Source organism: Anabrus simplex, chromosome 3, assembly GCF_040414725.1.
Source record: "Anabrus simplex isolate iqAnaSimp1 chromosome 3, ASM4041472v1, whole genome shotgun sequence".
Taxonomy (NCBI): domain Eukaryota; kingdom Metazoa; phylum Arthropoda; class Insecta; order Orthoptera; family Tettigoniidae; genus Anabrus; species Anabrus simplex.
This window is the reverse complement of record NC_090267.1, coordinates 279,481,147-279,500,054: the sequence shown is the minus strand read 5'-3', so window position 1 is coordinate 279,500,054 and position 18,908 is coordinate 279,481,147. Positions and strand designations below refer to the sequence as shown.

Genomic DNA, 18,908 nt, shown 5'->3' with positions numbered 1-18,908 from the left:
GGAAAGATTTTCATTGGGGTACGATTGAAAATAAAGGGTACAGATCTCTGCATATGGTTATGAGGGTATTTAGGGGTTGTAGTAAGGATGTAAAGTAGAGAGCATATTTGTCTCTGGTGAGACCCCAACTAGAGTATGGTTCCAGTGTATGGGACCCTCACTAGGGTTACTTGATTCAGGAAGTGGAAAAAATCCAAAGAAAAGCAGCTCGATTTGTTCTGGGCGATTTCCGACAAAAGAGTAGCGTTACAAAAATGTTGCAAAGTTTGGGCTGGGAAGTCTTGGGAGAAAGGAGACGAGCTGCTCGACTAAGTGGTATGTTAATACCAATGTAAATGGTCCATTATTGGACTCATTCGGGACAAATATTTCAGATTCCCTATAGGAATCAACATCTCTATCATAAGTGGTATGTTCCGAGCTGTCAGCAGAGAGATGGCGTGGGAGGACATCAGTAGACAAATAAGTTTGAGTGGTGTCTTTAAAAGTAGGAAAGATCACAATATGAAGATAAAGTTTGAATTCAAGAGGGAAAATTGGGGCAAATATTCGTTTATAGGAAGGGGAGTTAGGGATTGGAATAACTTACCAAGGGAGATGTTCAATAAATTTCCAATTTCTTTGCAATAATTTAAAAAAAGGCTAGGAAAACAACAGATAGGGAATCTGCCACCTGGGCGACTGCCCTAAATGCAGATTGATTGATTGATACTGAAAGTCTGATTCTGATCCTATTTGAATTTGTTGTCAATCAGATCAGTTGACCTCATGAGGCCGAGAGAATCCTGCACAGCGCAGGAATTATTGTTGGAGCCTCTTGCCAAAAGGTTCAAATGAAAACCTAGTAGGGTGAAATGAGCTACATATGTACAATATCTTATCCCTTTATTATTATTATTATTATTATTATTATTTCGCTGATGTTTTGAAGGATATCAGGAACAGCGTGAAGCCGGAAGACAGTGGAGCAGGCATTCGATCCATCTGTAAAACAAGAGCTGGAGCTGTTCTTCTTGAATTCAACAAAACAACTAAGATTGAAAATAGGGAGGTATTCAGTAATTCTCTGAGAGATGCCCTCGGACGTGATGGCGATGTAAAGCCTTTAATCCCCTGAACTACACTGGAGATTCGAGACATGGATGGCGTCACTACCGCCGCAGACGTGGAGGAAGCTGTAAGACGAGATTCCGGAAATCCCCATGGAGAACTGAAAATATCGGTCTCGAAACCAAACAGCTGGGGACAGAAACTTGCCATCTTCGAAACCAAAGACGAGGACGCTCAGAAATTACTGGAAGCAGGAAGAATGAAGATAGGATGGCTATACTGCAGAGTAAGAGCTAGAACCATGTTACCTCGCTGCTTCCGATGCCTATCATATGGTCACCTGGTAAGAAACTGCACAGGCTCCGACAGAAGTAAGCTCTGTTTTAAGTGTGGAGAATCTGGCCACAAGGCAGTAGACTGTAAAAACAACAATCCACGATGTGTGCTTTGTACAGACAAGGGTGTCAATGAAGCTAAACGAAATCACATTCCTGGATCGGGAGCATGTGCAATATTTCGTGAAGCTCTGGAGAAGGCAAAAAATCACAGTAAATGATGCGAATACTTCAAGCAAACATGCACAGGAGTCAAACAGCTAACGATCTTATGACACAGCTGATTTACGAGATGGAAGTAGACATCGTTATTATTAGCGAACCATATCAAGAGAGGGACCATCCAGGGTGGTTTGTGGATAACCTCGGTACAGCTGCAATTTGGATACCAGATCTAGGAAAAGTCCCAGTAACACAGCATGGATGCGATGATGGTTTTGTTTGGGTACAGACTGGGGGAATCACTATTGTAAGCTGTTATTTTACGTCAAATGAATCTGTTTCCAACTTTCAGATCAAACTTGATGGTCTTGAGGATGTAAAACGCAGAATGGAAAAAAAACTAGTGGTCGCTGGTGACGTAAATGTTCAAGCGTTGGAATGGGGCATGCCACAAACAGACTCCAGAGGACGTCGTATAACGGAGATGGCAGCCAGAACGGGTTTGGTGGTCAACAACATTGGAAATGTGCCAAAATTTCGACGGCCAGGATGCCAGGGAACAATACCGGATGTAACCTTTTCATCAGAGGATATTACGCCTAAGATTTCTGAATGGCAAGTGATTGAGAACTACATGGGGAGCGATCACCAATATATCATCTTTCGACTGCTCCAAGAATCTCCTCAAGAAAGAAACATCTTGCACAGGCCAGCACGGTGGAACGTAGCCGGTATCAACAAGGAAACGTTCATTGATGTAATACAGAATGGAATGGAGAACATAACTGAAAAATGTTCTGCTCGTAGAGGGAAAGAAGCAGCTGGGTTATGTGTTGAACTCACTATGCAGCTAATCCATCAAGCATGCAACGCCTCAATGCCCCGAAGGAGACCGCGAAATAGCAAGCGCCCAGCGTACTGGTGGACCGAAGAGATTGCTGAACTGAGAAAGAATTGTCTGCGACTTTGACGCAGGGCTCAGAGGATGAGAGGCAGTAAAGAGAATACCTCAGTCACAGTGGAGTACAAGTCAGCGAAGAAGGAACTCCGTAATGCAATCAGAAAAAGTAAAGCCGATAAATGGTGGGCACTGGCTAAAGAAGTAGAAGATGATCCATGGGGACAAGGTTATAAGATTGTAATGAAGAAACTCGGGACATTTTCAACCCCAAGTGCTGATCCGCAAACAATTAAATAAATTGTGGATACACTATTCCCAGACCATCCAGAGAGGATTGATTGTGACGACGAAAAAGAACTGGATGATATACCCCTCTTCACTGTAGAAGAGCTGAATGGAGCTATTAGCTCTCTTAGAAACAAGAAAACTCCAGGACCAGATGGTATACCTACAGAAGTGCTAAAGATAATAGCAGAACTATGTCCAGAACTGTTGCTGAATATGTACAATCATTGCCTGCAAACGGGTGTTTTTAGTCCCCGATGGAAAATGGCTCGTTTGGTTCTGATCAGCAAAGGAAAACTTGGCGGTTATAGACCTTTATGTATGCTGGACACAGCTGGAAAAGGCCTGGAAAAACTTCTGCAGCCCAGAATACTCTCAGCAGTTCAACTAGCAGGGGATCTATCTGTTCGTCAACATGGATTTCGGAGAGGACACTCAACGCTAGATGCAGTGTGGGAGGTGGTGAATAAAGCAGAAAGGGCACAAATGGGAAACCATCATTCCCGTAAATTGACACTTCTTGTGACCCTGGATGTGAAGAATGCCTTCAATTCGGCAAGATGGAGCGACATGTTGGTAGCTCTTGAGGAAACTTTCAAGCTACCACAATATCTTATGCGCATAATGAGAGATTACTTCAAAGATCGCACTCTGTTGTATGATACGGAAGATGGAGAAAAGACAAAACGCCTGACTGCTTGTGCAGCGCAGGGATCGATCCTTGGTCCAGATCTTTGGAACATAATGTATGATGGCTTGTTACGTTTGGAGATGCCAGAGGACACGAAGCTTGTGGGCTACGCTGATGATGTGGCCGCCTTGATAGTAGCTCGTAATGTTGAAATGGCTCAAATCAAACTGAACCAGGTGATGTGGCGCATAAAAGAATGGATGATGAGCCACAGTCTAACATTAGCCAAACACAAAACGGAGATAGTTCTTCTGACGAGGAAAAGGATCGAAACTCTTGTACCAATGACTGTTGGAGAGTTAGTGATTGAAACATCTGCGAGCACAAAATATCTGGGAGTGACACTTGACTCCAAGCTCACATTCTGGAATCATATTCAGAGAGTGACAGACAAGGCAGTAAAATACATGACTGCACTTAGCAGACTAATGGGAAATATTAAAGGTCCGAAATCCAGTAAACGACGTCTTCTCATGTCGACGGTTCAGTCAGTGCTCCTATATGGCTCTGAAATCTGGGCTGAATCCTTGAGATTTGCTTGGTATCAGAGAAGGATAGCTGCCATACAACGGAGAGCGGCTTTACGTATTGCATGCGCATACCGCACGGTTTCCGAACCTGCAATCCTCACGGTGGCAGCAATAGCCCCAATAGACCTACTTGCATTGGAGCAACATGAAATCTGGTGTACCCAAGGAGAACTGGGAAAGAAATGTGCAAAGAAGCGTGCCTTCAGTCAACGGATGAGGCGATGGCAACTCAGATGGGAAAGTGACCCTCGAGGCAAATGGACCAAGCGACTGATACCACGCTTGGATATCTGGGTTGAAAGGGCCCATGGTGAAGTAAATTACTACCACACGCAGCTTCTAACAGGGCATGGATATTTCCGGAAATTCCTGCATAAAGTGGGCAGAGCGAGTGAGGCAGCATGCATATACTGTGATGACATTGACGACGTATTTCACACTTTTTTTGTATGCGGCCATTGGACGATTCAGAGAAGATGTGTGGAAACTGAACTAGGAGAATTGACAACAGATAATATTATTTCGGTGATGCTGCGAAACCAGGAATCCTGGAATCGCGTGGCAGTGTACGTGGAGAACGTCCTCCGTCAGAAGAAGAAGGATTTGGAAGCATACGAACGTTCGTAAAGGAGAAATGAAGAAAGAAGACGTCTGAAAGACAAAGCACGATATCACCCTGAAGTAATGCGAGAGCGGTTCCGGGGTGATGATACACATCGTGGGAAAAGGGTGTGTGGTTTTTAGTGGGTAAGAATCCCACATACTTGTGGAGTGCGGACCCTTCACAAGTGTCTTTTGAAGATTTTCCACAATCCCTCTTAAAAAAAAAAAAAAAAAAAAATATAATAATAATAATAATAATTATTATTATTAACTTTACTGGCCACACTAGACCACCTGAGCCATATCACGTTCACTTTCTCTTTGAAGGTTGTAATGTTTGGTTCTTATCAAACCTGTGAAACTGAAGACTGAACATACACATACACAGTATGTGTTTACTTATTTACAACATCCTACCATCGTATGTGTTTTGAGAACAGATGTATTCTCTTCTTCAGCAACTAACAAAATCTCAAAATCCCTAAGAAGGCCATCAATCTACACTAAAATGCCAACAGTTCTGTTTCTTGTTGCAAACTGAATCACATTTCCTGATCTTCCTCCGAGAGAAAAATTGTTCATGTTGTTCAAATTGTTCTTGTTTGTTACTTTTGCAATCACTAAGTATTCCATTTCTGGTATAGTAATTATTATATAAGATTACATTAAGAGCTGGTAACTGAACAGTTGTTTAAAACATAATCAAAATTATATTTTAATCATAAATTAAAAGTAACTATGTTTGTACTGATTAGGTGAAGCAAAAAATAAAAATAAAATAAAAATACTTGTATGCCAGCCCCAAAAGCCCCAAATCAATCTTCATAATCTACAACAAAACATCCACGAACTAGTAAACTCTATGTTGTGTAAAATAAAATAAAATAATAAGAAAGACAATTCTACAAAGTTATGAACTTGCAGTGTCGAAAAATATATGTAAGCATGACGAACTGTACATCTTGCGGGCTGAATAAGCTTTGAATGATGTGCTGCCTGTCTAACCAGTGTAGCTTAAACCTGGAACAGCTGAGCAGAGAAAGGAGGGGATCTGACGACTATATTTCAGGTATGGTAAATGCTGCTAAGGATTCAATGTTCTGTTATCTTTTCTTTTACTTTAGTCCCTTTTTTTACCCAATGTATCGAAATGCTAATTTAAATAATAGATTTTCTTCTGAACCGTATTAATTAAAATTGAGTTCACTATTATTCATTTGTGCCAGGTAAATTTCAATACTACCGAGCTCGATAGCTGCAGTCGCTTAAGTGCGGCCGGTATCCAGCATTCGGGAGATAGTAGGTTCGAACCCCACTGTTGGCAGCCCTGAAGATGGTTTTCCGTGGTTTCCCATTTTCACACCAGGCAAATGCTGGGGCTGTACCTTAATTAAGGCCACGGCTGCTTCCCTCCCACTCCTAGCCCTTCCCTGTCCCATCGTCGCCATAAGACCTATCTGTGTCGGTGCGACGTAAACCAACTAGCAGAAATTTCAATACTCTCAAGAACATTCATAAATCTACCTTTCTGTGTTGAATGTGTAAGTTTTATACTGTGTTTTATGTATGTGAACTCCTGACTGTTGTCTGTCATATGTTCTCCCATTGCTGAATACCTTCTGTGTTTCACTGCGTTGACGCGTTCTTTGTACCGGACCGTCAAAATCCTCTCTGACTGACCAATATACTGTTGTTTACATGTTTGGCGTGTCAGTCTATATATTCCTGATTTACTGTATTTACTGTTAGTCTCTATACTATTAGAATGGAAAATTATCTTACTAGTGTTGTTATTGGTCCTGTATGTAATTTCAGTATTCCATTTTCTAAAGATTTCTGATAATGTTTACAAATGCCTGAACATTACACCAACTCCAGTTAGGGTTTGGCAATGATGGGATAGAAAAGGGCTAGGAATGGGAAGGAAGCAGCTATGGGTTTAATTAAGGTACAGCCCCAGCATTTGCCTGGTGTGAGAATGGGAAACTATGGAAAACCATCTTCAGGGTTCCTAATGGTGGGGTTTGAACACACCATCTCTCGAATGCAATCTCTAATACATAATTCAGTCTTAACTTTGTTGTTGTTGTTGTTGTTGTTGTTGTTTGGGTCATCAGTCCATAGACTGGTTTGATTCATCTCTCCATGCCACTCTATCCTGTGCTAATTTTTTCATTTCTTTGTAACTACTTTACACTTCATTTATTGCACTGCACCTGCCATGGTGGCAACCATAAAAGGAGAAGATATATAAATATTTTTGAAGAAAATCACATTCAGCTTTCTTCTGGGTTGTCAATACTAGGGCAACCAAGGACTAGGGAGTTTTCCACCCCCCTCCCCCCTTTCATGATCCCTTTGTCCCTCTTTCTTCAATTGATCATTCCTTTACGTTCTTTTGATTTTGATAGTCATCTATGATTTCTTCCTTGCCAGTAACAGCTGTTCATCAGGGGGTTTTATCTTATAAATACAATATGACAATAGCCACCTCAATCACTAGTTAATTCGTTAGCATGACAAATAAATAATATTTCCATGTCTGCAATGCTCTCCCAGGGTTGTGACCTCTCAGGATGTGACCCTGAGTCTGTGGATTTTGATACCTGATCTCCAAGCACTGGGGTTCAACTATAATTTCTCTAGATGAAATGTTTTAATGGTGGTATGGCTGCCAATTATGCCTACAGTCATGTTCTCTTTAGCTGACTTCTTTGTTAAATTCAATTTCCTAGTAAGTTCATTCAATTTCTCCTTACTTCCACAACCATTTCTTTCCAACCTGCACCCCTTTCTTAGTCTCTTTACTTCTCTATTATAATATAAGCCAGTCGTCACTAGCCATTACCACCTTTAAAGGTACATACCAATTTTCACATTCCTCAACAATTTCTTTAAATCCATCCCACAGACTGTTTACAATGAAAATCATTCTCGGTCCTTTGGGATTCTGTTGTATACAGGTGTTACTGAATAACCTTATTGGTAAACTTAAAAACTATAATCAGGTGATAATAGTTAAGTTTCAAGATAGGCTATATATAAGAATAAATTAACATAAAGAAATAAATGAACTGGATTAAAGCCACTATATATATTTATTTAATAATAAAGCCAAGCTTTCAGCCAAATTGCATTGGCCTTCATCAGGGCATGTGAAGTTTTGCCTCCGACAGTGAGCAAAGAAATTCTCCCAAGGAACGTGGAAGTCATGCCCGAACTATCCACAGCCTACCCCACTAATTGGACTCAAGGATCGTGGTGCTGTGCAGGGCCAATGCAATTTGGCTGAAAGCTTGGCTTTATTATTAAATAAATATATACAGTGGCTTTAATCCAGTTCATTTATTTCTTTATGTTAATACAATGAGCCACGAAAACCTATGTTCATTAATTAATTAACTTGATGCCTATAATGTGATAACAAGCATACAGTGGTACAGAAATGAAAAGAAAATGTCAATATTCGCTGTACCAAAAACTGTACATAATAAAAGTTATGCAAAATAAAATTTCTGATGTTTCATGAATGTTTCCCTATTACTGTATGAGGAACAAAAATTAAGATACTTGCAATTAATACATTTTTATGAACTTCAAACCCTGCCAGGGATGAGGAGTAGAGATAATCTGTATACATGACTAATGTTCATTTCTTGTTTACTTTTCATCAGTGAGCAATACACTCGCTTATTACCTTGTACTAAACACATAATATCTTACTGCAACACCAGTGTATAAGTTTTCAACTAAAAGTTCTTTATTGGACCAGAAAGTCCCTTTCAGTGACATTACCATTAATATGCATTCCAGCCTTTGGAAGAACGTAAAGAAATAACTGTTTGAGCTTTGCAATAAGTTAATTTAAAAGTAATCAAGTTTGTTCACATCTGACTTCTTACATGGTCTACAGACATCCTGTAATCAACATTGTAGGTATAAGTGTGGGCCAATGTTGCCACCAGTTATTAATACTTATATTTCAAATTTATTTGAAACTATTTTTGTTTTACCTCTATTTACCTTCTTTTCCTTCTTTTCTTTTTTTGATAGTGATTTACTGTTACAACAACTCACACAAGCTTTTGGTGATAGTAGGAGAGGAAAGGGCTAGGACTGTAAAGGAAGCAGCCGTGGACTTAATTAAGGTACCAGTGGTCTGCCCACCACCTCCCGAATGCAAGCTGCTACACGGTCCAAACCACGCAGACAACTTACTCAATATTTTAGCTATTATACAGCCACCATAAGGCTAAGGGAAGTACATTATTCTAATCGCTTACTTACCTTTTTCCATTGCCGCCCCTCCCATTGCTTAATTGTCTTACGAACACTATAGTCAGCAACTTCATCTTCTTTTGCATTTAGGAGTGCAACTCGAAGTTCATAAATACTTCCACAATCAAATCGACCAGTGTACCTGCAGACAATGATCATTCATTTTCTTCTTACATTTATCAGGAAATTATCAGGTGATAATAGTAAATAAGTAAATAGTAAATAAGTAAGTAAATTAAAATGATGCTCATAATGTGATAAGTAAAAAAGTGAATACTAATAAGACATATTCGTTACTTGATCTGTTACTCTCCTTCACATTTGTGAAAAAGATCTCTTACATCACCCCTCTGAAAAGAAAAAGACAACATTATGGTCTACACCTCCTGCATTTACCTGGTGTGAAAATGAGAAACTAGAGTAAAACCATATTCAGGGATGATCTCCTGAATGCAAACAAAAAACTATACATCCTGTACTGCAACTGACTACAACTCTACCACTAATTTATCATCATCATAATCATTTATAAAAGATGATCATCATTAATAGGAGATTCTAAACTTGTCAAATTTTGGGAGGAATAAATTTGTTTGTCCTCATTCTACTGGATACTTTTAGCATAGCATACATGAAAGGAAGTGTAAGCTCTTCTCCTTTCACCCATAAGCTTACTTAGGACTGCTATTATTTCCTGATGTTATGCTAGTCCTTTTAAGGACTTAGTGCTCATTTCCACCTCATTAGGACTGCTCCAATAAAGAGACACTGTAATTTTTATTGAATTATTTCTACTACGATACTATGTCAAGTTTTAAGAAGTGTGATAAATTAAGCACATAGTGTTTCAAGATTATTCTATTTTATAATTTGTTGTTCTTTTTAAAATCAACTTTATATTATAAGTGAGAAAACTGATTTGCATATGTTATTATCAGTTTATGGCATAAGACTCGCAAGTCTTTGACTTGTTGAAAATATAAACTTAGAGACAGTATATTTTTAACACCGTTTCATGTTGTTAAGATGGTTTTAAATTGTGATGAACTTGATGTTGATAAACTTATATGATTGTCAATTTTTCAACAAACTTCTATCAGCTGATGATGACGCAGTGGGGCATCGAAACTAATACTGACTGAAAAATATATGTTGTAATTACATCTACACAACCATTTTTATGTATTGAATAAACACCCCCCCCCCCCCAATGGCGCTACAGCCCTTGAAGGGCCTTGGCCTACCAAGCGACCGCTGCTCAGCCGAAAGGCCTCCAGATTGCGAGGTGTCGTGTGGTCAGCACGACGAATACTTTCGGCCGTTATTCTTGGCTTTCGAGACCAGGGCCGCTATCTCACCGTCAGATATCTCCTCAATTCTAATCACATAGGCTGAGTGGACCTCGAACCAGCCCTCAGGTCCAGGTAAAAATCCCTGACCTGGCTAGGAATCGAACCCGGGCCTCCGGGTAAGAGGCAGGCATGCTACCCCTAAACCACGGGCCGGCTGAATGTATTGAATAAGGTGGACCCAAAATTATAATAAAGTTCCACTTCTTTACTCATATCATTTATATATATAAGAAAACATAAAGGTCCAATATATGCCTTGAGGAATTCCCCTCTTAATGATTACAGGATCAGATAAAACATAACCTACTTTAATTCTCTGAGTTCTGAACCGAACTCCTCCGTTGTCGATAACATAAGACATAATAAGATACGCACAACGGGAGAATAGAGGCGTGGACCGCGACTAGGAAAGGCTAATGACACAGCCCTGAACTGGAAATGTCCCTCATTTCAACACAGTATAGGATAAACACTAAGACTACTAACAGTAAAATACAGATTAAATTCAAATGAGGGTTTATTGAAAATAATAGAAAAATTCAAAAAAAAAAAAAAGAACAAATAAGGAATGAAGCCACAATCAAAACGAGATAATACATACATGTTCAATACCCATCCAACTGGAAATCATATCATTGATGTGTGACCACATCTTTTCAATTCAAAACACCAGGCTGAAATTATTAATATAACGCACTCACTATTTCAACTGTAGTCTCGCTACATAATACCGTGATGCAATTACAATCCACACGGATTAGTTCAATCATTCTTTCAGCGAGCATAATGAAAATTCCAAGCCTACACTTCTATTATTATTTCCACATCGTCTCAACAATTATTACACATCATAAATCCTTCGCAGCGAGGAGCAAGAAAGAATAGTTAACAATAAACCCAGAGAAACATAAAAAAACCATGCAAGATCACATCTTAGCACAGAGAACAACATCTCTGGACCAAAGAATTAAAATTCAAAGCCAAAGAGAAGCATAGGCATTCGCATAGCCCGAATGAAAACAAACAACATGGCGGCCTCCAGGTCAACAAATGGCCAGGACGGACACCAAGGCAAAACAAGAATAGCCGTACCCACGACAAGCAAGAGGTCCAGAAAAAGATTAAAATATTTAATAAACTGATCGATACGTCATCCTTACTCTCCTTTCACACGCCCACACACACAAACAAACACATACACACTGCCAGCATCGGCAAATGACACGAGCAGTTGCACCAGTAAATAAGTTGAACACAATCTAGTATAATGTGACTCACCTGATCACAAATATGGGGTCTCACATATGTTAGGGATAGCGTGCATGGCTCAGGCAATTAGCAGCAACATATTAGTGACCTAACGGTCATGCATAAACCCATCGCTTATGCACTCCGTACGACCCGAAATGCATCTCCGAGCCGAGACGCAGGGCATTCATTCATACGATAGTAAAGTGTTTTAGATGCAGTGCACCAAAATAAATCAATCAGAGACCCAGCCACGAACACATCGCTATCACGTCAACAACAGACACACAACCCATTCTCGCTCTGAGTACAAGGACGCATATCAATCTGCTATGCATGATTGTGAAGAACGTCTTACAAACACCGTAAAAGCATGGTTAAAATAAAGATTAACGTACCTGTCATATCAGTAATTTAAATTATAAGAAGCAAGGTAGTATGGGTCATGTTTAAATCTATTATAAACCCATTTATAACGTAAGAACGCCGCTCCAATCTGCGAGGGCTCCATCTTTATATTCAGCAGTCATAACAATGCAAAGATTCACTCCAAAGAGATAAGACAAAGGTCTCGCTGAAAGGACGATCCTCCGTGCACACGACCGAGGAAGCTGCCCTCTAGGGTACAATCATGGAAATACATAAGTCAACTGAGGTGAGGCAGACACAAGTTCTTGGCAATATAGAAAACATCAATTTAATGAACATGCCATATTAGCATGTTTCATTCTATTTGCTAAAAATATAGCCACCCATGATCTACCGTATCAAATGTCTTAGGTCAATCGTGATACAGTCAACTGACTTCCTGAATCCAAGATATCAGCTATATCTTGTTGGAATCCTACAAGTTGAGCTTCAGTGGTCTAACATTTCCTAAACCCGAGCTGCCTTCTATCGAACCAGTTATTAATTTTGCGAACATGTCTAATATAATCGGAAAGAATGCTTCCCCAAAACTTACATGCAATGCATATCAAACTTAATGGCTGGTAATTTTCAGCTTTATATCTACCACCCTTTTCTTTATACACAAGGGCTACTATAGCAACTCTCCATTCACTCGATGTAGCTCCTTCATGCAAACGATAGTCAAATAAGTACTTCAAATATGGTCCTATATCCCAACCCATCGTCTTAAGTATATCCCCAGAAATCTTATCAATTCCAGCTGCTTTTTTCTGTTATAATATAGTGGGTCTTTACCATTCCTTACGACCTTTAAAGGTACATACTTGTTTTCACATTCCTTAACAATTGTTTTAAACCCATTCCACAGTCTGCTTACATTTTTACACACCATTTACCAGCAATCATAGTCACCCTTTAAAAACTCTCTCATGCGTATTTTAACAGCCATATGGTACTGCCTAATAGTCCTACTTTCATGAAGTTCCTTTCTATCAAATTTATTTTTAATGATGACAAAAACAGCTATTACTTTGGTTTCTCTATAGAGCTCATCTGGTTTTACCAGCACCACATCCAGGATTTTTTCACTCTAGTTGGTTCCATCACTTTCTGAATCAGGTGCCCTACCCATATTAAATTTGCCATTTGCTGGTCATGCTTCCTGTCGTTTGCATTACCTTCCCAATTGACATTTGGTAAATTGAGATCACCCGCTACAATCACGTTCCTTTCCTTATCGTTTCCCACATAGCTGATTATCTTATCAAATAATTCTGAATCGGCATCTGCGCTACCCTTTCCCGGTCTGTACACTCCAAACACATCAAGTTGCCTATTATTTTTAGAAATGAGCCTTACACCTAGAATTTCAGGTTTGTCATCTTTAACTTTTTCGTAGCTCACAAATTCTTCTTTCACCAGAATGAATAATCCCCCTTCCACCATTTTTATCCTATCTCTACGATACATACTCCAGTTCCGGGAGATAATTTCTGCATCCATTATATCATTATTATTATTATTATTATCATTATTAATATTATTAAGGCCAATTTTATGAAGTAACAGCTTCAATATTAAGGACTAAATGTGTGTCAAAAATAATGTGCACTAAGCAAGGATTATATGTGCAAAAATTGAATTTTTCATAAACAATTCAGAAATGACAATCAATGAAGTGATAGTTATTTGTACACAAAGTGAAGTTAGATTCCAGACAGTGAATGTTGTTCAAACTGTTGTCCACCACATTCAATGCAATGAACAGTAGAATTAGAAAAATGTGTTATATCTTCAAGACAATGCTCTCAAGATCTATTCAATCCAAAGTATGAAAAAAAGCTTCGTTTATAATGTGTGGTGGGCAACCTAAATTTATACATTTTTCATAGTTATCCTTTAATAATGTAAAAGCTAAATGTTTTCACAAAACAAAAAAACAAACAAAAAAACCAACAACAACAACAACAAAAAAAAGGAATTTGTATTATCTGCACAAAATGCAGAGACTTTATAAAAAGAGAGACCATGCTCAGCTAATGAGGACTTGATACGATTAGATATAGGTTTGGCAGTTTCATGTGATTTCTCGATGAAATATTTCTTTGGGGGGGGGGGGGGGGGAATACTGCACACAAATAGGATTGTATTTTCTGTTTGCTTTGTTTAAGTTGTGTGTACAAACAGAGAAAAAATTCACTTTCTTTAGGTCACTAAAAATACCATTCACTATAAAACGCACCAACACATCTTTCACTATTAACTGATTAGCTGATTATCTTATCATTTCATGTTTGTCGTGTTTAACTCTTTCGTAGCTTACAAATTCTTCTTTCACCAGAATGGACACTCCCCTCCTACCATTCCTATCTTATCTCTATGATAAACACTCCATTTCCATGAGAAAATTTCTGCATCCATCATATCATTTCTCAGCCATGATTCAATTCCTATTACAATATCTGGTAAGCATATATCTATTAACCTTTTAAGTGCCGAGTTACAAGTTGACTGTTTGGTACCTAAGTGCTGAGTTTTTCATTCGTAGGTAAAAAAATTGTGGAAGCCTCGATTTTTAACTTATCAGTAAATCTAAATGCAAATGGAAAATCCTACATTTATGTTCAATATTATTTTGAGAGAAAACAAAATTACACTTTTTGTACCCAAACGCACATCATCTTTATACAAAGCAAAGTGTTCAAAATAATTTTTTTTCCTAAAATCCTTAGGCAACTAATACATGAAACACCTTACGAGTACATAAGTTGATATTTTAAAATACTTTCTAAACCTGGAATGTGGTGACAGCTCAATGTTTTCCACCTGCTGTTTGTGATACTGATTTGTTTCATCAACAACCAGCTGCACAAAATCGACTGGCACAAAAGTTTTAAAATAATCAATGATTTTGGGGTTGTCATCACCTACTTCTTGGCTCCCAGAGTCCGTCACAGTTACTTGAAAGTCTGGCAGAGAAAAGTCATCCATCCGCCTTGAAAATAGCGATGATATAGTTTTTGAACTCACCGTGTTTTTTCTTTCATTTAGAAGGAGGCTCTGTTTCTTTCTCACTTACAATATTTTCAGCACTCTCTGTATCACTCTCACTTTCAAAATCGCTTAACAATTTATTAAAATAATCATCTTCTTCATCACTTTTCACTGTGGTTAATAACTGAAAGATTCTTTGATCTGAAATCGCTACGAGAGCTACTAGGTTGTTGCTCTGCCATGCTTGTTTACATCACAGATGAACTCCACAGGCGTCTACAAAAAGGTCCGTAAGTTACATTCCAAAGTTGTAAGCCATAATCAATTAGTTCAACATAATGCCCAACAGATGGCAGAACATGCCAGAGATCGAATCGGCACTCAAGAGTGAAGTGAGAAACTAAAAAACAAAATTAAAGTTCTTGTGCACCTTCTATGGATGGGCGTAGCAGTGCTGGACTGGCCGCGGCAGCCCATCTATTGATGGGCGTAGCACTCAGCAGGTTAAATTACTTCTATTACTTTCTTTACAATACTTCTACAGTTCAACACTAACTTTTTCTACATCATCTCTATTTGACGTCCAGATCCCTGTATCGTTATCACCTCTCCCTGATGATGACGATGATGATGATTGTTGTTTAAAGGGGCCTAACATCGAGGTCATCGGCCCCTAATGATATGAAATGAAATAACAAAAAATTTAAATTCATCTACTGACCAAAATAAAATAAAAAATGTCATGAAGAATGAATGGATGGACATGAACCCTACAAAAAAACAAAAAGAAACAAACAAACAAACAAACAAACAAACAAACAAACAAACAAAAACAGTGGATCAGACACAAATGAAGATCGTGAATAATAGTATTACTGACCAAGGGACCACAAGGGAGCACAATGATGCTTGATGTCTATAGGGGTGCAAAATCCACGACTAAGGCCCCACAGAATGGTACATGTCGTGAGTAAAGTAGAACCATCGTATTTGTCATGTTGGGGTACTAATCAAAAGTAGTGAAGACTCACGGTGTTCCACACAAGATGGTACTACTCACAAGTATTGTACTTTGTACAGGTAACGCAGACCTATGGTGTTTCGCACACAATGGCGTCACTTACAGCCAACGCAAACCGATGAGTTTCCTCACCTAAGTGTACTAGTCACGGGTGCCGGTCCCATGGGCCCCGTGGTGTTCCTCACATAGTGGGTACTAATCACAGGCAACGCAGACCCACGGTGCCTCTCATATAGTGGTACAACTCACAGGCAACGCCCAGACCCGCGGTATTGCTCACATGGGTACGACGCACGGGTACTGGAAAACCACCAGGCCAGGCTCTATACTGCTACTAATCACAAACCTATTTTGTACCTAATATAGTGGTACTATTCGCAAGTACAGGCAACCCATGGTGTTCCCCGCGTGATGGTATGAATCAAAAGTAGTTTCATGGTTCTAATTCGATCATCCCTTGGTCGCCCCTTTTAGTCGCCTCTCATGACAGGCAGGGGATACCGTGGGTGTATTCTTCATCTGAGTCCCCCACCCACAGGGGGTAGTGTGTTTGGTCCGCGAGAGGTATTTTATTTCCCGGTTAGGACCCCCCTATCTGCCACCTGGGACACGCCACGTGGGAGTATCACCTCTCCCCCTGCTACGCCAGCGTAGTAGGTTCGTGGTCACCTCTCCCTAGACCACCCTGTTTCCCTGAATGTATTTCCCTATAACCCTTCTAAACAAATTACCTAACTTATATGTACTACTGCAGTTTAAGTGAAGGCTATCTGAGCGCAGATCCCTATTTCCTACCTACCGATTAGGATCTAGAAATCTTGCTCCCAATTTCCCACATACCCACTCCACAGTCTCATTGAAATCTCTAATCACCTTCCAGTCAGTATCTCTCCTACACAGTATTCCACTGATAACAATCTCTGCTTCCTTAAACTTCACCCGTGCTGCATTTACCAGATCTCACACATCCCCAACTATTTTGGTACTTTCACCTGCTTGCCCTACATTGTTGGAATGAATGTGAACCACTACCACCTTCTCCTTTCCCTCCTCCTTCTCTTCTACTTTCCTCAACATCTGCCTTAACCTAATTCCTGGATAACACTCTACCCTCGTTCTCTTTCCTGCACACACTTTCCCCACATGTCTAACAATGGAATCCCCCATGACCAGAGCCTTAACCCTACCCACCTCATTTGATCCCCTCCCATCCTGGTCAGTCCTATCTTTCCAGGTGGCTGCAGAAGTACTTCGTTCTCCCTTTCCTCTCTCCCATGCACCTGTTCCACCTTCCTTTTCCTATCTTTGTCCAGCTCCACGGTTAGTGAGCTGGCCTTTGGTCACAGGGGTCACAGGTTCGATTCCGAGCAGGGTCAGGAATTTTAACCATGATTGGTTAATTTCACTGGCACGGAGGCTGGATGTATGTGTCGTTTTCATCATCATTTCATCCTCATCATGATGCGCAGGTCGCCTATGGGAGTCAAATCAAAAGACCTGCACCTGGTGAGCCGAAAATGTTCTTGGACACTCCCGGCACTAAAAGCCATACGCCATTTCATTTTCCTATCCTCTACTCTGTATTTCCCTTTCTTACCTTTTCCTTTCCTCCTACTTCCACACTACTCAGCTACAGTTCCCTGTTCTTAATCTTCCCTCTGTTGTTCTACCTGCAATGACTCATTCTGCAATGTCCTTCCCCTTAAAACATCAGACCACCTGTCTTCTACAATCCCTTGCCCCCTTCCTTCCCATCCCTCTTTTACACCTACCATATCCCATACATTGTTTGAGGGAGGCCTATCTTCCTTCCTGTCCTCTGAGGGAACCCTAATTATCTCCCTCAAACGCTTCAACTCCTCCCTCATACTCCTTAATGCCTGGCCACACCCACAGTTCCTGCACTTGCATTCTTTAGCCATTATATATGTAATAATGAAAAAGGAAAAGACAAAATAACTTATTCTGTGCAAAAAAAAAAAATTAAAAATGAAAGGAAAGAAATACTTTTTAGGTTAGTACGCAAGGATCACACAACAAAAAGGTAATTAATATACTATTACACTAGAATACTACTTAGGGCCGGTTCTACCACCTACTGGTAAAGTAGCGCATAACTTGCCCTCTGCGTAAAAGGATGTTTCCGTTTGACCACCCCCAGATAGCGCTATTGGCAGCATAAATCGTAGTTACCCAGCTCGTAATTTATTGGCCACTTCGAGGGTTCGATAAGACTTTACCTGCCGGGCAAGTTTTGAGAGCTGAACATTATTAGCTGTATTTCTGGTGACATACAACTTAAATTAGCTTAGTATACTGAAAAAAGCATGATGGTGTAACAGTGGCCGATATTGTATTGCAGGATCTTGAACATTAATGCTTCCCTTGAGTTGCAACGGTCACACCAGCCTCTCGCATTGGTAGCTTAGGGAGCACATTTTATACGTCAAGCTTTCGTAAAGAAACTTTAAAAGGATATAAAATCAAAATCTATTTGGAAATCATTTCAAATGAGCTTTAACTTTCTACTTTTTCAGTTTTCAGACACGAGGTATAACTTAATGTATGTATACCAATTTCCTCAAGCGTTCTCGTAGCGTAATGACTAACACGCTCACTTCATAATACGAGGTATGCAGGTTCGAGTCTTTATTATGACGAATCATTTTTATTTTCATTATTAGCGTTGTGTTAATCTGTATGCCTCTTTTCATACGTTCTTTTGTTAATAATATATTTCATTGAAATATTTAATCACAATATTATGTCTGCTAGGAAATTGCTTTATATGTATGCTACTTATAGAAAGTGATGTTATGATTAATAGCATATAGGACTTTCGCCCAGGTAGCAGATTCCCTATTAGTTCTTTACATAATCGTTTTGGAAATTATTTCGACGAAATTGGAAACTATTCCATTCCCGAATTCCTCTTCCTATGAATGGATATTTATCCCGATTAGTTCTTTACATTTACAGTAACTCCCAACTTTATCTTCATAAAGTTAAACATTAGAATGAAATGCATTATCAATTAATGAAAGCAT

The 18,908-nt window shown here is 39.4% G+C and overlaps 1 protein-coding gene across 3 annotated transcripts in view; it reads right to left on the bottom strand.

Moving 5' to 3' along the window:
* LOC136866255 (F-box only protein 44) overlaps positions 1-18,908 on the bottom strand; it is a 98,283-nt gene that overhangs the window by 29,831 nt on the left and 49,544 nt on the right. For all 3 annotated transcript variants that reach the window (XM_067143052.2, XM_067143053.2, XM_067143054.2), the window contains one exon: positions 8,845-8,977. In XM_067143052.2, the coding sequence (XP_066999153.2) occupies positions 8,845-8,977 (133 nt within the window). The remainder of the gene's footprint in view (positions 1-8,844; positions 8,978-18,908) is intronic.